The sequence below is a fragment of the Silurus meridionalis genome, chromosome 27 (assembly GCF_014805685.1).
Source record: "Silurus meridionalis isolate SWU-2019-XX chromosome 27, ASM1480568v1, whole genome shotgun sequence".
Taxonomy (NCBI): Eukaryota; Metazoa; Chordata; class Actinopteri; order Siluriformes; family Siluridae; genus Silurus; species Silurus meridionalis.
The window spans coordinates 7,940,282-7,967,886 of NC_060910.1; the positions used below are offsets into that span (position 1 = coordinate 7,940,282).

Below are 27,605 nucleotides of genomic sequence, written 5' to 3' on the forward strand. Positions count from 1 at the left end.
ACATCACTCATCTGGCTAAGATTAAACTGCGATTTTTCTGCTCATATATGGAGTAGTTAAAGCCAAGGACATGGGTTTATTCTTTTAGTGGATTTAAGTTTTATAACTGACTTGTCTATTTTGTTATTTCAGCTTATGGAACCATGTAATGCCACCCAATGAATGTCATTTTATGATGTATTGTGTAAGCCAAATGCAATTACTGTGCAAGGAAAGAATGTATATGCCATTTTATGCTACTTACCAAGTAACATCTATGAAACATTCTGGCAGAAAATGCTTTTTCATATTCTTACTAACAAAAAGCTAATTAAAGATTACTAGAACTATTAAAACTCTTTAAAAAATACAAAATAAAATAAAGAAAAGTTTTGTAAAAGTGTAATAAAGTGCTGAAACAACCATTCACAGAGTGTAATACATCCATTATGAAGTGTAAAAGAAAGCACCGAGAACCAGGCAGTCTGGCCAAGTTTAAAATTAACAAGCCAAACCGAATGTAGTTACATATCTTCATTTATGGCGTCTTTAGTGCCTTTTATCATGCGGTGGTTTTGGGTTTGGTCCATTCTGCTATATCAAAACTGTCTTTATAGCTGGAGCATGCACTACAGAGACTAAAGAATGGTTTGATGTCAACTCTTTAGTGACATAAAACAGACATTTTTCGATATGAATGAAGACTGAACAAGCATTAAACACTCACAGGGTCTCCAGGATGGCCAGGTTGACCAGGATAACCTTTTTGCCCCTAAAGACAATAAGAAAATGAAAATGAGAATGAGAGACTATTCCAGTACACAGTGTCGGTCATAAGCAATAAAACCGGGGCCCAAAACAAAAATGAATGACTGTATTTACAAGAAAAAAATTGGACGTCTTTACTGAGAGCTGTCCATGACTTGTGAGATCTTTGCAACATTGTAGGAGTATCAGTTATCACCACAAAGCCCACTAAATGGCTTGAGTCAGCTGACTGAAACTCAGCTCCAGAGGGAGATCATGACTCTTCTAAAGGGAACTCCTACAGAGCTGGCTGTGTGGTTTCCATTAAGAACATGCATATGTGCAAAACTGCAAAACTGACTTGAACAAAGCCTGTTACAAATCTTTCCAGCAAAGAAATGGAAAAGCAATGAGTGGAAGGGAAGCGTATAACACTTGAAGAACATTTCTCCCTTACAAGAAATCTATTGCCACTTTCCAATCATAATAACTGCAGAGTGGAGCCTCAAACTCTCCAGATAAGGGTCAATTTCATGTTATGTCATTCAGTACTCAATGTCAACTCAGTTCTCCAAATGTCTATGGAGTGTCTGAAGGTTGTCATCATTATAACCATTGTTTTATTACACTTTTGTGTAGGCTTACTTCAGTAAGCAACCAATGCTACAGAAATGACTTAAGTATGAGCAATACAACTGCACAAATACATATAATATGAAAGAGCACGCAATCATGGAATTATCACAGTGGGATTTATGTCACATTAAAAGTACTAAAAGCAGCAGCAGCAGCAAAAAAAGCAATATTAGGATGTAAATAAACTCTATTCATCATGAAAACCAACCTGGACAAACCTTACTGAAAGAACAATCTTCGATTAAGAAGAAGCACTGCAGTGTGTGCTTTGGCAGAGTAACTTGTAATCACCTTCATGCTGACAGTAATGAAAAGTAAGCTTGGGTAATGACTGACTGAATAAGAAGAGCAGTGTTTTAATAAAAAAAAAAAAGGAAGGATGTTTTTTCTTGTGTTGCCAAGAAACCTGCTTTTAAAGCAAACCATTCTGAAGAATTATGCAGAGAACTGTTTAGACTAACACTCACTAAAGTTTCTCTTCATCTTGTACCCATAAACCCTGCTGTATTTATCATAATTGTTATAAATATATGGCACTCATATATACATTACTAAAAGTGAAACTCATATATTATATAGAGTCATCACACACAGACTGATAAATTTCTAGTGTTTTTTTCTTTTAATTTTGATAATTATGGCTTACAGCTAATGAAAATCCAAAATTTTGTATCTCAGAAAATTGTTATATTGTGAAAAAGTTCAATATTGGAGATTGTGGTGTCACACTCTAATCAGCTAATTAACAAATTAAGCTAATTAAACCTGAAAAGGTTTCCTGAGCCTTTAAATGGTGTCTCAGTCTGGTTCAGGCTACACAATCATGGGGGAAGACTGCTGACTTGACAGTTGTCCAGAAGACGATCATTGACACCCTGCACCTGGAGGGTCATAGCTAAAGAAGCTGCTGTTCACAGAATGCTGTATCCAAGCACATTGATGGTAAGTTGAATGGCAGAAAATAATGTGGTCGAAAAAGGTGAAACGAAGTCCATTCAAGAATTTGGGGAGATTCACAAAGAGTGGACTGCAGCTGGAGTCAGTGCTTTGAGAGCCACCACGCACAGACGTATCCATGGGCTACAACTGACACGTTCCTTGTGTCAAAGCAACTCCTGAACCAGAGACAAAATCAGATGTGTCTTACATGGGCAAAGGACAAAAAGTACAATCCAAGTTGCTTGAGGTCCAGTGTAAAGATTGCACAGTCAGTGGTGTTTTCGGGAGTCATGTCATCTGCTGGTGTTGGTCCACTGTGGTTTTATTAAGTCCAAGGTCAGCACAGCCTTCTACCAGGAGGTTTTTGAGCACTTCATACTTCCCTCTGCTGACCAGCTTTATGGAGATGCTGATTTTTGATGCTGGCACCTGCTCACACTGCCAAAAGCACCAAAAGTTGGATAAATGACCATGGTGTTGGTGTGCTTGACTGGCAAGCAAACTCACCAAATTTAAATACCATAGAGAATCTATGGGGTATTGCCAAGAGGAAAATGAGAAACAAGAGACCAAAAATGCTAATGAGCTGAAGGCCACTGTCAAAGAAACCTGGGCTTCCATACCACCTCAGCAGTGCCACAGACTGATCACCTCCATGCCACAGCAAATTGAGGCAGTCATTAAAGCAAAATGAGCCCCTACCAAGTATTGAGTGCAGTAAATGAACATACATTCCGGATGGCCAACAATTCACACAAATTTTTTTTTATTGGTCTTATAAAGAATTATAATAAATAAATGCACACTTGAAATATGTCAGTCTGTGTGTGATGGATCTATATAATACAGTGGAACCCGGTTATCTCGCCCTCGGTTACCTCGACAACTCTATTAAGTCAACGTTTTTGAAGTGGAACCGCCAAATTCTCGCTTTTTCTAAGCATTTTTTATCCGTTATGTCGCCGAACCCTAATATCTCCGCGGTGCGCTTTGGGAAGAAAAGCGGAGCCGTTGAGAGAGTGCCGGTGGGAAGGCACGTACCGGGATACGCATGCGTGATAACAACGACCGCCGTGAACCAAAATATACTAACAATAACGGACAGTGAGAGTGTGAAAGTTTAAATACGAGCTGGTGATGATGATAAACGAGCACCATATGTGCGTGATTGAAGCCGAGAGCTTCAGAGAAAGCGTCAGAGAAAAGCACCTGACACGCTGAAGGGGGCGGAAGGGGGCGTGGCAGGTGGATTCCTGACAGATAAAGATGTACTGTATGTATTTTTATAGCATGCCTTCATCAAACAAATCGCGGCAACGCTGTTGTGTTAAAAAAAACCCTTCAAAAACACGTGCATGCACATATTCATTTATTAACGCACATCATGTACATAAAGAAATTTCAGGCACGTTAATATATTGCCGCCATTTTGATTTTCGTTTATCTCGATCATCGGTTACCTCTATGCTTTTTGGCGACCCCCTAGGACATCGACATAACCGGGTTCCACTGTATATCCAAGTTTCACTTTTTGTATTAAATTACTAAAATAAATAAACATTTTAATGATATTCAAATTTATTGAGATGCACCTTTATATTTATATATTATATTCATGAGCTCCATGAAAACACAATTATCAAAGTTCCAAATTTGGGTGGCCTGCACAAAGCCCTGAGATCATCTCCACTAAGCATCTTTAAGACGTACTGAAATGCCAACTATGTGCCAGGCCTCTTCACCCAACCTGCTATTGTGGCTGAACAGACCAATTCCCATATCCACACACCAAAATGTAATAGTAAGCATTCCTAGTAAAGTAAATCTAGATTGGGATGCTCAGAAAAACCATCTTAAGAACACCTTTTCAAACTTCTTATGAAAATAAAGATAAATAGTTTAGATAAATAGCTATTACACTTCCTCAGCTATGCTTCTGAATGATACTAAAGGGCAGACAACATGTATATTCAGAAATGTCTCCACCTATACTAACAAGAGAACAGACATTAAATAGCCAATTTTTTTAAATCCAAAACAGTGCATCAAGCCTTTATAGTTGTGGCTGTAGTATGTCTCGGCATTCCAGCAGTGATGAGGATTACCGCCTGCACAAACATACACTCGCAGCTGCTACTTTGCCAATGCCAATCAATCCATCAACAGCAAATTACTGCATATGGCAGCATGCTAGGAGGCCAAATTTCTTCACTAAGCAAATACAGATCCAGAAAACCGTGCAATTATGGTGGCCCCGTTTCTAAGCAAATAACAGCATAAATAATAGACTGGCACAGAGGTGAGATACTGATCAAAGCAAGCCTGCACAGTGTGAAACATGGTTTAAAAGCAACTCTCTTATCTCTGTACTGGAACTGATTGTTGTGCAAATGAACACAAAGAACAAGTTCGAGCCCACCCTCTGAATATATATACAAATATATATATATATATATATATATATATATATATATATATATATATATATATATATATATATGCTTTTATGAGGCTACCCCAGTAGATGAATAAAAGTGGAGGGACCAGCCATGCCAAACTACACAGCAATGGAAAACAGAAAGCCCAGGATAGCCATCTGTGCCAATTTTTATTGCGCAGACTGAAACAGCCCCCTAGTGTTGCATGCCAAAGACAGTGAGGAGTTAGTAAAGGGTAAAACGGAGCAGGATTATATTTTATTTGATTATTTCCTATATCATCATAGTCAGTTTTTACTAAACTAAAAAAAAAAAAAAAAGGTTTTATTTAGTAACTGTTTGTACATAAAAATATATATTTTATACCCCTTTGCTTTACTTGATTTTTGTATAAAACTGGTGATCATGCTGCTTTGTTAGCCAGACTTCACCAAAATTAGATTTCATGATGCATAGTATAGAAATATTCTTATCACCAAGATCAGAAATGTCGGTTTTGCTTGTTTTCTACAACAGCTTGTATTAGCTGTAATTCTAAATATCTATATGTTAATGCATTTGTTTAAACACATTACTGTTTCAACAGCTGCCTCACAGAGATTGTGATTAAAATGTGATGTATCTCAATTAACATTGAGTTAACTTTTATGGAAGGAGATTTCCAGTGGCAGCATATTGTAATGATCAGGAAATTTTTATCCACTGGATAATATTCAGGTTTCATTTTCTTTGCAAGTCACAGATTGTTTGAATTACCGAATTGAAAAAGTAAAAAAAAAAAGAGATTGGAGACCGTTAATAGCTGCTATAGTGTAAATGTCACGGATCTCCTGTAATATAAAAAAGTAACTATAAATGACTAAAAAAGCATGGTGTGTCTTTGGTTAGTCAATGAAAAATGTTGTTGGCAAATTGTCATGGATTAATCAGAATGAATCGGACAAGCTGCATTTGCAAAACACTTTCTCCACTGCAGTATAGATAAACTTTGTAAAAAAAAATTAAACATTAAAAAATTAATCCTGATTGTTTGCTCTGTACACACCACAGCAATTTGAAAACAATGACAATTGTTATATTTGTTAATAAAAGACACCATACACTGGCATGTGTGTACAGTATGTGTGTGTCATCTCAAGTGTAGGAGAGTAGAAGGTGTGAGAATATCTGCGTGTGTGGGATAATGGAACCCAGATCATGGGTCAGAATCTTGGCACTGCTTGTGAGAGTGACACTCAGTCTTTCACTACACCATGCTGATAAATTGGCGCTTTTAACGACTTGGATTTGCTCTAAATGCTCTTGTTCTGAGTGCAGCTGATGAAGACAAGATGGTGCCCTGGCTGTGAGATGTTTTTCCTCAAAAATTTGTCTTTCCATTCATACTGATAAGAACTGATAAACCAAGCTGACGATGCTTCACTTAACCTGCTGCCTACAAATGATACAGTGAAACTGATATAAAATCCTTTCTGCCATGAAATCCAGCCAGTGAACCGCTCTGACGCTAACTCTCTATCATTCATTCTGAAAGCTTGTAATGATTTGATGGTGATGTCTGGGAAACCTTTTCTGAAATGGCTGTGATGTCTTTTAATGGGATTTTAGAGCAACACCATGTAGTATTATGTATTGGAATATGGATATTATACATACAGTATATAATATAAATGACTATATGAAAAAGCTAAAATTGATAATTCTGTAATAATATTCAATCTAACATTTTAATTATCTATAATATTCTCTATAATCTATAATATTAACTATATGGCAATATAAAATAGACTAAAAAGGACTGTGAACTATCATAAAATTCTCCTTCCATAAAAAATGTGACACAATGAGAAAATACTGGCTGATTTTTTATTTTTTTGTTTCTCCTTCTCACATTCCTCTCTCCGCATGTCTCGTTCTGGCTCCATCTTACTCATGCGTCTCCTCCCGAATGATCATTCACCACTGACTTGCTGACTCAGACCAGCACTTTCCAGCACTCTTGGCTATTTTTTCCCTTGCTGAAAGCGGACATTTGGTTTTAAGTTTATTCGTGAATTTTATTAGGGCAAATGACGGTGATTGGAACAAGAAAGAACAAAGATCAAAGTGATTATCTGAATGGATAAGTGTGTAGCAGAAGCAGGAAGGGTGAGGCTGAAGGCCAGCGACAGGATGAGGGAAGCTGAAGTGGCTCAATGACTGATGGTAGACAGCTGCGTCATGTCTGTTTAGACAGACACCTTCAGCGGTCTCCAGCATGTGTTGCTGACTCTGTTTGCAGTCGCTGATTAGGCATGTTGTGCAAGCACATTTTAAAGAAAAGTCACAGCCTTGTCAGCGTATTAGTAAGGAGTATTAGAAAGGAGCTTAGAAGAAGTCTAGGCTTTAATAGCAATATTATTCATGTTACTCTACATTGACATTCCTTTAGTTTAGTGTGTTTCAATTTGCATTTGAATAAATGGGAATAGGAGGGAGACCCCACCTTTTAGACTGACAGGACAAATCACAATTATTTGTGTAATTCTCATACGGATTTTGGCTTTTGCTATTTTGCCCACACATCTGCTCAATAGATTGAGCTTTCTTCATGGTTTCTACAATCTTAAACTGTCGGTGATTTGAGTTTTTTTATTTGCTTTCCACTGGGCCTTGGCCACTAGCTCACTCCACACTTAAACTAGTCTGTGTGTCAGCTTGCCCCTGCCTCTTATTTGAACTGTTTCTCTTCTGGTGACCCTGATCTGCCTTCAGTACAGTGTTTACCCATTTTTCAAAGCAGGCTGAGGAAGTCTCTGGAGCCTGGCCATGAGGCCAACTGTCAGTGTGCTGTTTCAGAAAAACAACTGGTCTGAGATCAGCTTTCAGCACTGCTTAAATGCTTAAATCCAATCAGATTTGAGACCAAAAATGATCCTGGATCAGAAAGACAGAAGGACACACAAATCATGTTCTTCTCGCTCCATCCGCATTTCACATATGCTTCTGAGTCATGATTTGGCCTTTTATATTATGTTTTTCCCCCCCAATTTGCCATATAGTATAAAGGCATATAACTGCTTGACACAGTGAGCTTCGAAAGCATGTCAGACTGTAGTAAAAAGTGTGGAATACTACACTGTACTGTAACAGACATTAGTAGCCTGCGCTTGTCCTATTACACAACACTGTCTCTCACTGCCAGACAAGACATCTGTTTTTATGCTGAGAATGTGTGTGAAAGGGTTTGAAGAATTAGGAATAGCCAAGCACAATTGGTAATCAAGCCCATTTGTTTTCCAGCTAACACTAAAGATACATTCAATCATCCATCTATTGTTTATACACTGATTATTTTCTGCTCTTCAGTTGCCATCTTTGGCATTAAAATGGCTCCTTCTTGAGATGGGGACCGTAAGGAATAACCTTGTAGTTTAGTGCCAGTGGTAATTTAGCAGAACTAGTGTCTCCAAGTAATTTTCCATGAGCTTTTAATGTATTTTTTCAGCCGCAACTTTGTGATTAAGAACATATGTGAGCAACGAGGGAGCCAGGTATTTCCATTACTTTACAATCTTTCAAGCAGTCAGTTTGCCTCTGGACATATTGAAACTCCAAAATCTTTGTGAGTGTGATGTGTGTCATAAGCACTGCTTGGCATTACCACATGCAAAAGTGTATTTATAAAACAGCATTGGACACACATTTGAATCAAAATAGTCCCGCTGGAGACATATTGCTTCAGCTATGAAACTATGAGAGTGAAAAATTCTTAGGAACAGACATCTGACTTTCCCTGTTTAAAGAGAAAGTGTGAGCCCAAAGCTTTGCAAGACGACATTGGAGTGGGAGCAGCAGGCATAAGGCCAGGCGGAGTCTCTTAGCATTCAAGTCGTCTGTCCAAAAAATAGCTGGCTGGAACCAAGTGCTTCCTCTCAAGCTGTTCAGAGCCTTGCTCAGAAATATGACTGATCTTTTTCTACACTGGCACGAAACCTGGTCGACAGTTTATTCGATACCACAGAAAGAATATATTCCCTAACAGCTGATTAACAGCAAATTTTGACTCACAGGGGAGGGGGTTTCAAATATGATGCAATTTTATAGGACTTTTGCATGACAGGGCAGTTTCACCCAAAAGTACTGTACACAGCTGTGTAAAGATTGACGTCACCTGGTTATCACTGTCAAAAAGATGCTGAGTGAGCAGCTTTATTTGCCAGGCATAATAACCCAAAATCGCTTTACGAAATAATGAATACAGTAATCCCCGCTTTACCGCGGTTTATCATGGAATTGCATTTGCCACATAACTAAAGGATAGCATGATAGACCAAAAACATATAGGGAATTGTTCTTATGGAGTTTTATGTTGAAATAATGAAATATATTGATAAGGATATAAAATAGTTTTTTGGAGTGGCGTCCGTTTATCGAGTTTTTTCATTTATCACAGGGGGTTTTGGAACGTAACGGGGGATTACTGTATATAAGTTTCCTCATTTTATGATGTCATAACCTGGCCGCTGTATTCGAGAACATAACCGAGAACACCAGGTTGCCGTATCTGGAACCTGTTAGGCTTTTGTCCAAACGTGTGAGATGAAACATCCAGCACAAGGCAGACGTTCTGCTCTGCATAGTGATCTTTCTCCCTTAGATGAGTCAGTGGGATTTCACACAAGGAGGGACCTCTGTTCATGGAAAAACCCAAACATAAAGCAACATGCAATCACTCACCCACAAACCTGAAGCACATTTACCAGCTTTGATTTATATGCCACAACACAGATGCCTCGGAGAAACATAGCACAATATATACGCTTGGATTTCTGCCACAGCTGTGATGTTTACTTGAACCTACAGGCCAATCAACTGTCCCATCTGGAGAGTAACACCTTATAAAAAGCAGTATGGAAAATATCATATTTAAAGATCACAAGCAGTGATTAGTTAGAGGTTCCTTACTTTGCGACCTGCTTGTCCAGGTAATCCGGGTGGTCCCAACGTTCCGGGATCCCCCTGAAACATGTCATATTATTAAGTTTCTGGCATGAACAACACAACATTTCCTGCTACCATGTCAGTAATATTTGGCAAATTACATTCATATGGAGTGTACTAACATAAGGTCATGCACATCTGTGCTTCCTTTGTTTACTATTCTGCAAGTCCCAATACTATATAAAGCCTAATGCACCAGTGCTGCTAAATCAAGAGTCAAGGGGAAGTGCATACTTTCACTCCATTTGGCGCTCTGCCAGGGGAGAGTCCAGGGTCCCCCTTTCGTCCCTGTGACACACACACAAGAAAACAAATCGTTCATGTGCAGGATGCATGTATGAATGTGTGTGCTGCACGCCTCCAATAGAGGGAGATTGAGAATATGTTAATGAGTAAATAATATACAAAATACAAGATACAAAATATCTGCTCATATCTGCAATATATCTAGAGGTACAAAATATCTGCAGTTAATATAAAGAGCAGTACCATTCATCGGATATCAATCAGATACAGTGACAATGTTACTCTCGTTTATTACAATTACATAGCATACAGGTATTATTACTACTTATTATGATTGTAATATGCCTTACTATATAATAAAACCAAATCAACCACAGTGTTCCTGAATTATTCAATCTGATTAGCTAAAAGGTGCAATACAGCTCAGGCACTAGTTCCAGCTTACAATTTATCATAATAAACTCCTTCTAATATCAGTTGTTAGTCATTATCATTTCTACAGTAACAACCTTCAAGGGACTATGGCCGATACACCACATAAACGGATTAAAAAAAGTGTCATAGTAAAAAATTATGATATGTTCCATGAGTAGACATTTATTTTGCAGTTGTAGGATTGTGGTACTGTGCTTCAAAATAGGATGTTATATATCAGGGACATGACATATTGCCTGTTAATGTGAAAAAAGACAGCCTAGAGGGGAAAATACTGTTTACAGACTCTTTATAGACTGTTTATAGGTTGGTTTATAGACAGTAATGTTAGTATTAACAGGCACTAACTATAAATGCAAAGCATGACTTTAATAATAATAATTGTCCTTTTATAGCTTTTAGATTTTACTTAGCTTTGGAGAATTCTTGTAGAATAAGAAAAATAAAACTATTAAATAAATGTAATAACATAGGAAATGTGCTGTTTAGGGGAAAATAATAATCACAGTAACCCACTGTTTTATATACAACAGATCTGTCATGTTTTATTCCTTATTCTGGTATGCGTTCATCCAGGTCTGGTATTATTGTAATAAATGACAAAAACACTAATTTCGAACATTTGTATTTGGTCATTATGGTCTAATGATAATGACCTACTTATGAGTATAAATTTATAATAAGGGTTTTATAAGAAATAAGAATAGAATGATTAGAAATGGAAATAAAGGATAAATAAAATTAGCAAACCTGAAGGTCAGGTTCACCCTTAAACCCTTACTATATATTTGTTATAATGAAAGACGTGTGAGATGCTTAAGGTTCTTGTGCTAATTTGTTGGATAATGCTGTATTTTTATCGTTTGATGACGTTTAATAGGTATTTCAATGTCAAATATGAGCGATAGCTCAATATTAAAAAGGAAAACCAGTCAATGACATTTAATGCCATAATAATTGGAAAAACAACAAAAAGTTACTGCAGTCAATAAATGTTGGATTCAAAGTATGTACTACAGTGGCCGAGAAGTGCAAAACACATTTATAAATCGGAAAACAAATTAACATATTATAAAACATTACCAATTCCGAAAACAAATTAACAAATGCAAAAACAAATTAACAAATCCATAAACACAACAACACTTCAGACAAACCGGAAAAGGTAGGTATAGTTTGTAATATGGAAAACTTACCAATCATTGGACGAGACACCTGTCATTCAAGATATACAGGTATGAAATCTTGTGACTTTGTTTCTTGTACATGTGTAAAGTTCTGCGTTTACTTTAAACTATTTTTCATTTCGATTAGTGCACCTTTAAATATAAGAAAATAACAGAAGTAAACATAAGCAAGAAAGGAGAAACTGGAATTAATTCAAAGCTACTTTGAGGAAGGACATGTGCAGTGATGTTGGAGATGCTGCAGTATCATGAAATAAAAATTAGTTTGTACACTTTTACACATACGTTCCAACTTTCTCCTGCCGCAGACTGTTGTACTTCAGACGCTTTGTAATCTGATATCCATAACTGGCTTTACCCAAAGGTTCCCTATCTAGGAAATTTCACTGTGAAGGACATTAACTTTGGACTTGTAATGAACAATAACAAAGACGACTTTCTTGTTAAAAATATACTTCTGATGTGAAAATTTTATATACACAAATCGAAATACTTGGAAGTGAAACCAACATTTTTTTGCATTTTATAATGAGTTTATTTCTTTCACAAAAACCCTTTAAGTGATTAAAAAGAGAAATGCAATGCATCTTTTGTCCTTTATAGAAACTTATGCTTTACAGAATAAACCATAGCACTGTTTCTTTTTATCCCTTTTTTTATTAAATTTTATTATTATTATACATTTTATTTATTCATCTATTTTTTCCCCTCTTTCCACTAAATATGTGTATATATTTGTATTTTTATGCACCTGTTCTGTGTATTGTAATGTAAATTGTACTTGTTATTGTCACGTTGTTTGTATATGAATTATTGCTTAATAAAAAATAAAATAAAAAGACTGTCGTACTTCCTGTATATCTTGAATGACAGGTGTCTCGTCCAATGATCGGTAAGTGTTCCATTCACAAACTATACCTACCTTTTACGGTTTGTCTGAATTGTCGTTGTGTTTCCGGCTTTGTTACTTTGTTTTTGGATTTGTTAGTGTTTTCTAATTTGTTAATGTGTTTTGCACTTCTCGGCCACCATAATGTACCTTTTCAAATGACTTTGTATGATATTGAGCTGATCAATCCGTGTCCAACACAGCAATATTGATATAATACATACCATTATCTTTTGTTATTAAAGCTGACTGCATAGAAATGTTGTTGGCAGCACTGGATGTTCGAGATTTTCATTTCAAGGTCCTGCATTATAAGAGCTGCAGACTACTAAGAGCAGTGACAGATAACCGCCATGCAGCTTTGCGACAACTGAGAAAGTCCAGGGCAGTTTACAGCGACATGGCTAATAAATGCTCTCTAACCTAAGTGCGGTTATTTACACAAGCCTGTGGCCCATATATGCCTGCAAGAAAGAGTTTACAGAAAGCACTCCAAAGACACTGGGGATCACCAGGCACATTCTTTTGCCTTTTCAGGCAATGGGTGGCAGTCTGAATTAGTGTCCAAGTCTCCTCACAGTCTTCACGTTTTACTCAATCAAACTCACCACAAAGCTAGCGTGATCACGGTTCATGTGTTTGCTTGTTTAGTTCTTAATCTAGAGTGCCATGCTCCTATCAAGGCTCTAACAAATAATGTATTTCAGGTGAATGTCCAAATAAAAATAAGAAGTTCTTGAGAAATGTATTTCTATGCACTGCTTTGGTCAGTGACTTCCAAAATATTTGGGAAGAACTAACAAATAAGATGGATTATTTAAATGGAAAAGCTATATTTAATTATTAACTGATAGCAAATCCCAAAGGGAAAATTCAACCTGAAACATATTAAAAATGTTTACAGAAAATTGAAGATTTTGAAGTCTTTGGAGGCTACAGTAATCATTTGTTGGATGACACTAATACGAGTTAACACTCCTATTTTCAAATTGAAGTCATAACTGTCAGATTTCACTTCTTGTTCCAATAAATAAAAAATTCAAGAGCTTTTTTGTTTCCTCGTTAATCATTACATTAATGACATGGTTCCAAAATCAGTAATTGCTATTCCTACAGCAACAATTTTCAAGAGAATACTTCTGATACTCCACAAAAATGGGTCAAAAAATTTGTTGTTAAAAATATAATGATATTTTCCTTTAGAACACATTTATTTAGCTATATATTTTGGAAGGAGTCTTCTGTGTCAGGATGTAAAACTCTGTACTGTGCTTTAGGACATATTTTAATCCATCAGCTATTACAATACATTGTAATGCTCTAAGTTCTGTTATAGACACAGTTTTGCTCATTTCTAGCAGAGAATCCATTTGGCAAGTGGGGGTGGAACATTTAATAGATTATATTTATATTTATCACTGGTACAAAATATTTATTTAGAAGTATATTCTGAGTTTTTGAATTCTGCTTGAACTTTCCTGCATGATAGTGCTGATGATATGTTTGAAAGCTTCAAAGTTAAATTGTTAGAAGCTGACATTTTTGAGGAGAGAGTAGAGATAAGCTGAACAGACTATAAATGAGATAGCTGAATAGAAGTGGAAAAAGTATTTATAAAACAAAAGTTCACTCTAAAAAACATTTAATATCCATTGTTGTTGAAATGAATGATTCTGGTGATAATTTGGAATATTGAGCAAATATTCCCTTAAATATTTTTTACTTCCACTCTTATAAACCTCAATCTTTTATAGTAGTTACTATACATATTTAGTATAGTTTCTGAAGATGCTTTCAAATAAAACTAAACAGATAAGTCTTAAAGAGAGTAAACAGTATGTGTATTGTATTCTATTACCAACTATATTAGATGATGGCTTTTTTGATTAGCAGACTACTGATTAGCATTTATTTACAGACAACAACAGACATGTAGCTGGACAAACCTTGAATCCTTTCGGTCCTGGGCGACCTGGGTTTCCATGTGGACCTGGAGGACCCTGAAACACAAGCACATGTTCACAACTGATTTGTAGCATCACCTCCATGTTTACAGTCTGTCACTGCAGGAAGCTTAGACAGCCTAGTGAACTTTGACCTGGGTTATTGTTTTTTCCCCTTGCAAAGATTTACAGGATAAAAAAAAAGGGAGTAGAAAAACAGCAAAAAGTGTAAACAGTGCCTGGTGTAAACCAGGGGCGTTTGTTTAAATTTCACGTCTTTATCTTGTGTGATTTTCAAGTGCTGTGCATTTCCTGGTTACAAAGATTGTAAACACCAGTGTTTGCCCTTTCTGCTAATGTCAATTATGGCTTGTGAATTCTGAATTTGAATGGTTAATAAGCCTTAAACGTCCTTAATTTGAAGTCGGAAACTGGGAGTTTCAAGCCAAGATTTTTAAAGCCTGCAGTTTTCAGTAACCCAGTTTTCATATGGCTGAATGACATAGGGCTACATAAGCCTTACAGTACCTAATTTTAACATTTTAGGCACATGACATTAGGTGTGATGAGTGTTATTACAGTTCTTCTAGGCTGCCTTATGTTATTTTATGTTATGTTATGTTATGTTATGTTATGTTATGTTATGTTATGTTACAATATAATGGCACCTTGTAAGGTACCTCACATTGCATGACTCTTGACTTTTAAGATAATTTTGTTGCCAGTGTTACAACACCACCTTAATTTAATAAAAAAATACCTATGTTAACTGGAGCTTCTTGGTTTTCTAAATGTTTATGCACTTTCACGTTCTCGTTCATGTTCAATCATTTATTCATTTATTTTGAGAAAGCACTTTATCCTTGTCAGGGTTGAGGTTGAGGTCAGGGATGAGACACCCAATGATATATGCCCACTGCACCATGCAAACACACTCCTAGTGGAATGTTTCTGAGTGGAAATCCACATGATGAAATCCGAGCAGGAACTCCACCCAATTCTACAGTATATATGTCACATAGCCCTTCAGAACACACGTTTCTGAAGATTGTCCACCCCCCCCTTTAGTTTCCCCTTTAGTTGAGAGCTACATTTAGATGTCATGTAGGCCTAAGAACAACACAGTTTTGTAATGTGTTACTCAGATCTCGGTTTTGTTTCATCCGATGCAGCTTGAATCAGCAAGCATGTGGTTTAGGGAGTAAAATATTTTACCACTGCCCAATGTCCAAAGTTAAAAGTTTGCAGAATGTTTTGTGTATAAAAGTAAAACATGTTCAAATGGTTCCATTTAGCACCGCACCAGCACTAGGGATGCCTTCATAATGCAATAGCAAGGTTTTATTGTCAAGAGGTTTTCTACACAGCACTTGAGGTCTTGCTGAGGCATAACTTTTCAAAAAGGGTAATGTGTATACAAGTTGCTGTATAATCATACAATTGCTTTTGAATGTCCAACTCGGGAAATTGTGTTAGATTGTTTTTTTTGTAAAACGTGCTTTAATTGCTGCATACACAAATTTGATCTGTCTTACGTCAGAGCACACGTCACTCTCGACTCGATCTTTAGGGGAGGTCGTATCTGATCTACTTTTTCTGCTTGTGTGAGCATGAACATTTTCCGTTCTCCATATGCAAAATGGCCCTCTGTTTGTGTTATGGCATATGGATGTGATTTTCTGCATTTAGTCACCTCTCCCACACACAAGGCAGACACGGTGTGAGGAGAAGTTTGGGGGTTTGGAGAGATGGAGAACATGTTCTGCTGGTCCTGACCTACATACTAGATGGGAGAAAATGAAAGCAGTAATCAACAGTGGCAGTGCAGAGGCATCACTGTGGAGTGTAATAGTAACAGATCTCTAGCACAGAGTTTTAAAATGCAGAATGAAGCAGAAACCAGAGATCATTGTATGATGAGGAGAGCCACAAATAACGTTTAATGCACCAAGCTATTAATCCTCCTTGTCCTGAACTGTTTTGGCCAAGAGAGTCTCGAGTGGAGCGCTTTTCCATTGCTGACTCGGCACATACTCGCCATATGGAGACGCTTACCGGGAGCTCATCTACAGATTTCCGTCTCTTTATTCTACAGTTCGGCACATTGCTCTACATAGTGCAATTTGCTTCGATGCCGAGCATGTGGCAGCAGTTACCCAGCAAACAGAGCCAAAGAGAAGGATCTGGTTTTAAATTTGACTTCTTTTGTTGAATGACAGTGCTAAAGAAAACATAAGAGCTGTTACTTTACAACAATGAAATAAACAAAGCCCTCCCATCTTGCACTGCATTCAGGTATTTTTCATCATTTAGCTTCTTTTAAATCCTTTTGTGTTCACCACACTGCTTGTTGTAGCGCTGCTAAAGCACCCGAGGAAGACTGCTGGTCTGGTTTCTTGGAATTTAATACACAAAAGTGATGGAAACTTTTTCCACTTCTTCCATAATGTTGGTCCAAAACATTTTCCCCCGAACTGCTTACTCTTAGGAAATCTACTCAGACTGGAACAAGATCTCCAGCGTCATGAGAAACAGGAACAGAAGCCAGGATTACAGCGGTGTACATTCAGGGCACAATCCTTTACAAGTGATGTGTAAAGGGCAAGCATGCCATCTGACCCACAAAACCCTGTTTAGTCACATTAATCAGCAGGATGAGACAATGAGGATAGCATGTGTAAACATCAACCAGGAGTGATACGTACCATATCAATTCTTGGCAAGGAAAGTTCGAAAGAATGACAGTGATATTCTCTAGTGGTCATGTATAAACAACAAGACACAATATCTGAGTCTACACGAGAGCTCTGGTGAGGACGGAGAGGAAAACCGATGTGTGTTCGTATTTACTCTCAAAAACTCTGCTCTGCTCATAAACACTCAATCCAAAAGGAAAAGAAAAATCTGTAAATCTACCCATAAAAGTGAAATGTGGTGTATGGCAAACAATATGCTGATCCGAGGTAGGAAAATATCACAAATCAGAAGGAAGCACTGTCTGACAACTTTTTTTTTTTTAAAGGAAAATACAGAAAATGTAGAAATTCTTTGAAATTTTGATTGTTTTTATAATTATTCAAGGGCATACTTAATGTTTTCAAAGCACATCTTCTGGGCTAGCACCTAATTCACAATGCCAGCAGAGAGTGCAATGTTCCATATATTATTATACGTATATAATTTAACAAACTAATAATAATAATAATAATAATATATAATAAAATTCAAAAAAAAATAATAATAATCCAATACTAATATATAGTAATGCTAGACTTTGCCTCTGGGGTATCCTATTAGGAACATCTCAACAAATGTGTTGAAGAAATACTAGAACAGCATTTAGTTCAAATCAAGCAACACATTATGGTGTCTCTAAATGTTAGTAAACTATTCTGTAAACACGCTCAGTGGTAAGTTAATAAATATTTTACAGGATGTCTTGGCAGCGCAGTCTGACCTGAGGTCTGAACCACCAAACTACAAGCTCTACCGAGGAACTAAGTAACATTTCGCCTCGCTATGGTACCAAGGTTAAAGCTCCCAAGGGTACAGTATTTCTTCCAATCTGTCAAACACATCGTTATTTGTCCTGGGCCATTAAAAGAACGCAAGCACCCTGCTTTCATGTTTATTTTCATGCATGTTCTAGTCCCAGTGCAGCACTCATAACAAAACAACAGCCCAAGTTCATTACTTGAATTTGTGATGAGTTGCCTAACCAAAAACATGACACATATTTAAAGCGGGTTTTAAAATTGGCAGCAATGCCGACATGAACCTTCAGAGAGAGATGGTTCCATTTTAACAAACTGTGTTTCAAAGACGCATAAATAATTAGGGTACCGCCATGTGCATTTGATCCACATAAGCATTGCATCTGTGCTCTAATTGTACTCTAAACTCTACATACAGAGCCCATACCAGGCCGATCTGTTTTTTGCACAAAAATGACCAACAGAGAGGCGCTTCATTTTCAACATCACCTTTCAGGTTTAGCAATTCTTTGGATTTTACCAGTTTGCAATTCCCATATTAACCCTTTTTCTACCCAACCTCAGCAAAAAAGCAAACAGCAAAGCTAGTGAACTCAAGCAAAGCTTCAAATGTCTTTAATAAGATTGTCACAAAGGCCTCTTTCTTCTGTTTAGCAGATTGGGTTCCCACAGTGCAGCCTTGAGAGGCCCTGTGAAAGGGTTACAGCAGGTATCTTACACTCACAACCTTCAGATTTCAAACTCTACACACTGGGGAAGCTTCTTCAAACCGCTGACCTTTTTCTGCTCTTCCCTATTCACTAGAATTCACTTTTTCTGTATGGTGACCCTTCAAGTGTACGTTCTTGTTGCCCTTTGTCCAAGAATAACCAATGAAACAGTTACAGTATATGCTGGTATCATATGCTATGATGTTATCAGATAACTCTTTATTGTGAAAGTCTCTGTTTACATTTAGTGCCTCAGTCATTAGTCATAGAGCCAAAAGTAAGATAAAGTACTCTTATTTTCTTTAAATATACAGTGGGTGCAAAGGTGGGAGGCCAGAGAAATGTATTATCATTTAAAACTAGAAGGAAACTGTTTCAGAATTGTAAACATTTCCAAAGCAACTAAATAAATGTTTTATATTTTGAATATTTCGATTGGAAGTAGATAAAAGTGTACGATCTCTCTCAGTATTTTGTGATGAACCAAATACTAAGAAATTCTGAAAATAATGTAAATAGTTCGAAGTTTGTGTTTTTCGTTAGATTCGCTAAGATAAGTACCAGATCATATGTAATTAAAATATATACATTTAATTGTAAAAGAATGCAAAATAGAAGCATGCATAGTAATGGTCTTAGATTTTGAACCCCCTTGACTTTTGTACTTTATATCTTGGAGAAATCTTGAATGATAAAATGATAAAGTGATAAAACCTCAACAACATAGATCTTGATCTTCATTATGCTTTTGTTTTTTAATAGGTTTATATCGAAATGAATGAATGTCCCTATAGTCTAAACAGGAGATGCCATATAATGCAATTTCATATATGAGAAGAGGGAAAATTATCTTCATTATCTTTTAATGTAATGTCTTTCTGATCATGGCAATTTGGATTTTTGGCCCTTTATAGGAAAACATTTCGGCAGCTCTGGTCTAATCTATGAGCAGTTCATAATAATGGAAATGTGTTTAAATAAGGAGGTGTGTCAATTGCTTTCCTTTTGTAACATGTAAAATATCAGTAGTTGCCCAATATTGTTTCTATTCATACTGAGTAAAGATGGTACAGTAAAGTCAATACTAAGGAACACAAAATGTATTGGTCGGGGTACTTACACGAGGCCCTCTTTTCCCTGGTAATCCTGGCTTCCCAGGTTCCCCTTGAGGTCCCTAAAAGACAAAGAAAATTCATACTGTGATGCAAAGCAAGACTGTAAAATGCTAAAAGTCTACCTGCAGACATTTAGTGATTTCTCTGACAGCACACAAATCCTTGAATTACACGATGGCTCTGAGCCATAGTCAGTAAAGAGCTGCTTCCAAAGTCTCCTAAATTTTATGGCTTGAACTTTACAGTATCATGGAATATTGATCAGTGTGTGATTCAGTACATTATACAAAATAATATGTTAAGTAAATGAAAAATGACATCATGATTGAAACTTGCGCTTTGATTGGTACGGTACGGATTGGCTTGAACGTTGGCCCCAAAGTGGGGGAATTTTCCTTAGAATACAGTATGTCACATGTAGATTTAATATTGTGTACAGGAGCCAACATAGGACTACCCTTGTTGCCAATGAAGTGAGCTTAAACCCCTGAAGTTTTACTAAAGTCTGCCTCATTTTACTGCCAAACACTTTTGACTAGAACCACAGGCACACTTGTTAATTATGTACACAATCTCACTGCTAAATGTTTGCAGACATGGAACAACTGAGCACCGAGGGGGTCACACTTAACAAGAGGTCAACCTTCAAACATCGCATAGCTTTATTTTCCAAAGGCCGGTGTTTTGTGTTTTTTCCATCTGTTACATCAGAATAGATACATGAAAAGGGATTATCCTTGAGGTTTATATGCCATGTTACTGGCTAGACATTTCAGCTTAAGTGCCATAATGCAATTGTGGTTCGCAAAACGCTAGTGGTACATCTAATACCTCATGCTTAACTAAAGTCCCCATCTATACATGTGGGAAAAATGTATTTACCCTAGAAGCTGTAAAACTTTTTTCTTTCAGGCAACGTCCTACAACATTTGGAAATTCATCTCTCTCAATCTGTCCATCTCTAAACAAAACAATACCTGGTAATATTTCTTAACACCAGTAGCAAGAATCTTGAAAGTTCTTAGTGTTAACAGACTTCCTGGTTTCCATTAAGTGTGAAAAAAATTCTCATGTGTTGACACACTTTATAGTCAGTCTATTCATTTTGAATCATAAATTACTTTTCAAAAAAGTGAATCATGAATTAAATTTTTTCTCAAACCTTTAAAAGTCATATAACAAATGTTATGATGCAAGCAAGAAGTACTGCTAAGAAATGTTTTAGCATGCTGAAGGTTTGCCTAACAAGCTCCATGTTGTAGAAACTGCAGAGAGAGGAAAGAAGGGAGGGAAAGGAGGGAGGGGGAAAAAGGACAGCCCCCGACCCTCTTCCACGTGGCACAGTTCCTTGTTGGAGTAACAGTATTAAGTTATCTCTCTCTCCCCATAAAAATATGCAGAGATTAGGACAGAAAAAACCCACACAGCCTACAGTAGCTGCTCTTTCTGGAAATCTGGTTCTCTAGCATAAAGCACTCAGATGTGTCCCAATCACAAAGACAGGAACATCATGACAGGTAAGTCAAGATGTAAAGCAGTGGCCTACTTTTCACACATAGTCCCCTATCTCTTAAACCTTCACTAGAAGGTTATATGCAACAGTATAAAACTCATATTCCTATACACAGTTGAATCTCTTCACTTATTTAGTGTCAGAGAAAAGATGTGGTGGTATATGCTGGGAAACATCAGGTAGCCGTCACGGCCTTCAGAGTTCTTAAAAACACTGCCCAGTGACCTCATCATCTAACAGTGGGAAAAGTAGTGTAAGCATCCTATAGCCAGACACATCCTCAGTCAGTTTTCACAGGATTACTTAAATGGGCTTGAAACCAAGACCACCACATGTTCACATGTACCAATGATGACACCATGAAATTTCCATCCCAGACAGGAATATGCCTTTTATTCAGACAATATTATTGTCCATTTTCTGTAACCATGCTTAAAAAGGGGTATTAAAACTGGAAGCAGTCATCAAAAGCACATTTTTTCTTATTAAAGTGCTGTTACCTAACGTAACATAAAACACCAAATATTGAGGCTTAAGAACACCACGGGGCTTAAAAACACAAGACCACAGCCAGTAATTCACATTTCACAGGTTCTTAAAAATAAGCAAAGTGCTAAGTCTGCCATCTGGATACCATAAGACATGGTTTTGAGGTAGGAAAAAAGTATCTACATACCATGGAGTGTCAACTGTCTTTTATAAGTCAAATATATTATTGATTTCAAAAAGTGTTTTAAAATTTTGCACTTTCAAGAAAGAGATCGTGTGTCCTGGGGTTTTGATGTTGATGTTGCAATTACAAGTGATCATTTTATGGTCACATTGAAAGAAAGCCTACTGCTTTAAAGTATACTATAAGGTCACACTCATGTTTTGACCTTCTGCTAGACTGATTACAGTGGAGAAGTTATTTTTTTATTTGGTGGTGTAATGTTACTTGTCACCAACCCATTGTGGATTATTTCCATATGACAGAAAGCCCTGTTGTGTTTTATTCCTTTGAGGTTGTTTTATACACCACAGCGATTTGCTACAATTTTGATTAATCATTTATTAATGAATTACACATGATTCTTTTTTTTTCACCGAACACATTCGAGAATGTGACAATGCTGTGTTATAACAAGATGGAGATGGTAGGTTTGCTGATGTCTGTGCTCGCTATACTCTTTTACCTTTTCTCTTACCTATGCACTTTTACCTTTGACCTTCCCTCAAAACACTTCATTCTCCCTGAACTTGCCCTCCAAAGAATCTATCGCCTGGATGCCAATCCTCCAGCACAGATGCCAAAAGGCTGATGAAGACTTTTTATGTGCCAGATCATTTCTATCCAGAATGTTAGAACGGAAATTTCACATAAGCGTGCATTGCTTCTGGGGAAAACCCTTTCTATTCATTCAGAGGAACAAGGAACATAGATGGATATACATACATTTTTAACTATTTCAGCTAACTTTTTTGAAAATCAAATTCTGAAGGCAATTTATCGTTGTTTTACATTTCAACATGTGCAAATAGGAAGTTTAATTGTAATAATTTACCGTTGGTCCTGGCTCTCCTTTTGACCCAGGTGGTCCCATCAGGAGGGAAAACTGTGTTGGTTCCAGATCAAATGTTTGAAGACCATCAATGGTGGCAGGGGTGACAGGTACAAAAGAGTTGGACTTGGAGTACCTTAAGGTGCTCACCTCTGGAACAGATCTTTTCACTGCTGTAGTAGTAAGCTGCCTTTTTGAATTGGGCAAAATGCTGTAAGGTTTGGTCACTGCTGAAGGTTGAACAATTTCTAACTTTTTTTGAGTTGCTGTAACAGGCATGTAAGTATCTTTTATTTTATGGGGTTTTATAGTTATCCCCTTTTTGGGACTGCTCTGTTCAGTGGGCTTGTGGAATTTTGGGGATGCCCTAGTCCTAAGGAGGGTGGTAACAGTCTGTGTTTTGGCCTTTGTGGGAATCTGCAGAGTTGGTCTGAACAATCTTGGCAGCACCGTTCCATGCACAGGCAGAGACAAGGAACCAAGCTGGGATGTCGTTTGAATGGACTTATTAGGTCCTCCTGAGATTTCAGCATTAATCCGTGTTTTGTCCTGTGACAGGGTGGGGGTAAAACCCTTGCTGATAAGCTCAGTTATGGTCATCGGGGTCCGTAGCGTGAAAGAGATATTGGGATCCTGCTGCAGCAGCGGTAAAAGTGGCGGTAGGTTTGCTCGATAAGTGTCGGCTTCCCTGCATTGTTTTTTAATGTACTTACAATAGTTATGAGCTGCCTTGGCAGAAGGATGCAAGTCGAACTGGCAGATGGCTCCCTCAAACTGCACCGAGTTCTGGCTCATTTTTCCTAAAAGAAAAGAGCCTTCTGGATCCAGAGTTTCCTCATTTTTAAAATGTAAATTTGCATGTACACTTGCCTTCCCACAAGAAGTATATAAAGTGACCCTTTGGGGCTGAATGCCCAAAGCCAGATTGTGCCACTGGCCATTATGAATGTCATATTCAAAATATACAGAGTTCTTTTGGCCAACGTAGACTACAATCTTCCCAGGGATGAACTGCACCCCTAGCTGTAGTCTCTTCCTCTTGGACACAATGGTGAAGAGGAAAGCATTATTGACGCGATGTGAGCAGATGCTGAAAATCAAGGAGAACTCTGTGCTCAATGGGACTGGCACCACAGAGGTCACAGGCACTTCGATTCGCACCCACTGGGTGAGGATAACTCCAGACTTGAAGGGAATAACACCTGACAAAGTGGATCGTGTCCCTGATGAAGGTCTTTTTCCCACCAGACCCAGCTTTTGTAGGATATCCACATCTAAAAAAAAAAAGTTGGGTGGTTAAATAAAACCTTTTAATTAAAACCTAAAAAAGAAATATGTATAGCAAATATGTAACAAATATTCCCAGAGAAGCTAATTAAATATAAGGCTCAGCTGCAGCTAAATCACAGTAAATCAACCCATAGATTTTGAAAAAAGCAGTTTTATGCAGTTTTATGAAATGTGACAGTATGAAGTACAAAGTACTTTTTTATACTTCACTTAAAATGTTACTGGCTGAAATATATCAACTTTATTCTACTGTCTAAAAGTAGAATAAAAGATAATTCGCGAGAAGCTGCGAGTGGCTTGAAAGTTCGGAGTAATATTTCAAAACAGAGATTGTACTAATAAATTCCATAATAATGTTTGAAAACAATTTTATGATTGTGTTATTTATTTAAGGTAGTAAATAAAACATTTGTGACAAGTAATTTAAAAAAAATGTTGAGTTTATAGTACAGTACAATTCCCCTTGAAAAAGGAACCATCAAAAGGAGAGAATTCTACTGTAGGGATCCAGTGAGCCCCTTCAAGTAAAAACAAATATGGCATGATGCCTAATTAAAGTAATATGAAACAAGACTGGCAGCTGCAAATTACACATTGTAAAAGACAAAACCATTTTTCTTTTACTCCATACATCTGTAACAGATGGTTAGTTGATTATGTAACAGCTATATGTTTTGGCCTTACAGATTCCTAAGTCAAATAAGGCCACCCTGAGTGGTAAAGACCATTTATAAACCTGGTGTTGTAATGAGGAATGTGAGCATGTGAGTGAAGGAGAGAAAGACAGAAAAAAACCTGTATTGATAATTATCCATATATTCACTACAGTTGGGAGTAAATGGCAAGATAACACATAACACTTATCATCTGTAATCCAGAAATAGATGACAAAAATCATCTGTCAAACAGCTGAGAACCACCTGATATGTATTAAGTATATGGCATGATCCAGATATCTAGTAAGACAGGTCCTATTGTGAAAGCAAAATTTTCAGTACAGGAATTAGGAGTCAAACAAACGAGTGGAAAGCTGCCAGGCACGCTACATTCAAAAGCAATACTCCTAGAGTTCTGTTTGAATGGTTCATGGGTAACATGACATGTTCCAACAGCAGTTGAGGAGACACAAGAGCATCTGGGCTGCAGGTCCTGCTGCAGACACCAATGTTCCACAAAAAGTCCCTAGATTCATTGGAAAGTAAAGACCGCATTTGAACTGCTTTGCTCAGCGCTCCAAGTCTCAGAACCAGAAACACAAAGAATCTTCACAAACTGCAATCAAAAAAGAGGGCTCACTAGCTTTTCTGTTTTGGGAAACTGGTATAAGTTAAAATTCTTTATCTTGAAACCATATTTAGCAGTAATAAAGGATTTCTAGAGCTTTCTCTGCCCATGGTTTACAAAGATGGTCTTATCATAAGTCATTCAGGGTTAGGGTCATTTGCATTAGGGAAATTTCAGTCAATAGTGAGAGAATACAGTATGTTCCATGAACTGTCCCACACATGGAAAGAAACACTTATAGTCCAAGCGGAACAAAAGCATCTTTCATGAAAAGAACATCAGCATTAGATATAAAAGCTTACAGTGGTAGCATTTTAATTTGATTAATTGCTTGAAGATGCCAAGAGTTTTCTACTTTTCCACTGTTTCACTGGCATATAAAAAAAAAAAAAAAACAGAACCTGGTGTGAAACTGGCATGTTACATTGCAATTTGTGGTGTGCCATTTGACCAGCTGTGAGTCAACAATCATTACTACTGGAGATATGGCACATGAGTAAGAATGTACAGCAAATTAAAGATAAGTGAACCCAAATGCTCTTTATAATGGATGATTTAACCCTCCACATGGGGATGCAGTATGCAAAGAACAGATGTGGACATGACTAAATCCTAGTGGGTGGTGTGAAGTCCAATAAGCTATCAAGGTCTTCTACACGGGGTTAAAACAAACAAATCTAACAGCATCAGTCACATTTTCAAGATATCTATTCTCCCAGGCAAGGAAAAATGTTTTTGGTACACTAAACCTCTATGTGAACAAAATATACAGTAATTAAGTTAGGTTGAAAAAACATGGTTAACACCACCATGTTCCTGAAACAAAATATGGAAATAGACATCTTGAATTGGCTGGTCTTGCTCCTCACTAACCCCGTAAATGAACCACAGAATAATTCTACACGTACTGTTTTTCATTGTGGCCACAAACGCAGAATTATCCACATTGGCTCTCCTTGTTGCCATCTGAATTTAAGCACAAGACTACTTTCAGGTGAGTTTGAAATGGATGGATAGCATATTCGTGCTGAAGCGAGGGCTTTTTAAGCTCCTAAGTTAAACAAATAGACTCAGAGCAGACCTGATCTGAAGCTTAGACATAAATCAAACCACTGTTAGCACTGGCAAAAGGGGACTACAGTAGTCCACAGAGAAACAGTAGAACTTGTTGGCTCGTTGACCTCTGAATCATGGAAAACTTTAATAAACTTGTAATTTTAGAAAGTAGCTTATTTGAACAATCACAGATGAGTCCATAGTGCTCGGCTTTACTCACTAACAAAGAACAATGGCCAAATTCAAAAGCAGTTAAATCCTGTAAAATTTGTATTTTTATTTTTACGGCACTTTGAATGATCTTAGCTATCTTAAAAACACAAAGCACAACACTCCACAGCTATGTTCATTTTAAATGTATGAGAATTCCAAATAAACAAAAAGAGTTAGAACAAATTTGAGTGTATACAGTAATGTATTCAATATCGCAACTTGTGAATACTGTAAATAAAAACAGCAAGAAATTACCTTCAGGCTGTACTTGCGCCAACCCTAGGTAGCAAGTACAGTAGAGGACCGTGCAGAGAAATAAGATTCTCCTGTGGAAAAAATACAAATATATAAATATAAAATATAAAATATAAAATATATATATATATATATATATATATATATATATATATATATATATATATATATAAAGAGTTGCTGGATTAAACTTGACACTTATATTAAAAAAATAAAATAAAAACTCTTGAACATGCACATTCTAACTCAATGCAGAATCATCTATCAAGCTTAAGCAAAAGTCCTATTCCATCACATCCAAGATATTTCCTGGAAAGGAACAAAAATTAAACATGTTCACCTTTTCTTCTCTTAAAAAATTGAACTTTGGACTCATCTTCTCCTAAATGCACAAACGTTTTATTGGATCTGACATGACAACTCATTCAATTTAGTCGTTTAGTTTTTTGCTGTAACTTCAGAACCAGAAAATACAGTGTCACTCAAGTGCAACTTGGAACAAAGTAAGTAAGCTTGCAAACATTTTCAATCATGAGCAAACAGATCCAAGAGTTGATAAATGAGAAAAACCATGTGGTCCAATTTGGTTTGGGATGTTCATTTTGAGGTATGCTTGTTAATGTTTAGTAACCCAAATATGTTTCAATAGAAGGATGCTGGAGCTATTTGGGGCAGCTGGTCTGTGAATAGTAATCATGTACCTTGATATTTT

At 36.9% G+C, this 27,605-nt stretch overlaps 1 protein-coding gene across 1 annotated transcript in view; it reads right to left on the minus strand.

Annotated features, from left to right (window-relative positions):
- col27a1b (collagen, type XXVII, alpha 1b) overlaps positions 1 to 27,605 on the minus strand; it is a 69,140-nt gene that overhangs the window by 38,867 nt on the left and 2,668 nt on the right. Inside the window, exons 2-8 of the mRNA XM_046841773.1 lie at positions 26,894 to 26,964; positions 22,799 to 24,069; positions 19,747 to 19,800; positions 14,426 to 14,479; positions 9,957 to 10,010; positions 9,687 to 9,740; positions 707 to 751 (exon numbers count right to left, since the gene is read on the minus strand). Of these exons, the coding sequence (XP_046697729.1) occupies positions 707 to 751; positions 9,687 to 9,740; positions 9,957 to 10,010; positions 14,426 to 14,479; positions 19,747 to 19,800; positions 22,799 to 24,069; positions 26,894 to 26,964 (1,603 nt within the window). The remainder of the gene's footprint in view (positions 1 to 706; positions 752 to 9,686; positions 9,741 to 9,956; positions 10,011 to 14,425; positions 14,480 to 19,746; positions 19,801 to 22,798; positions 24,070 to 26,893; positions 26,965 to 27,605) is intronic.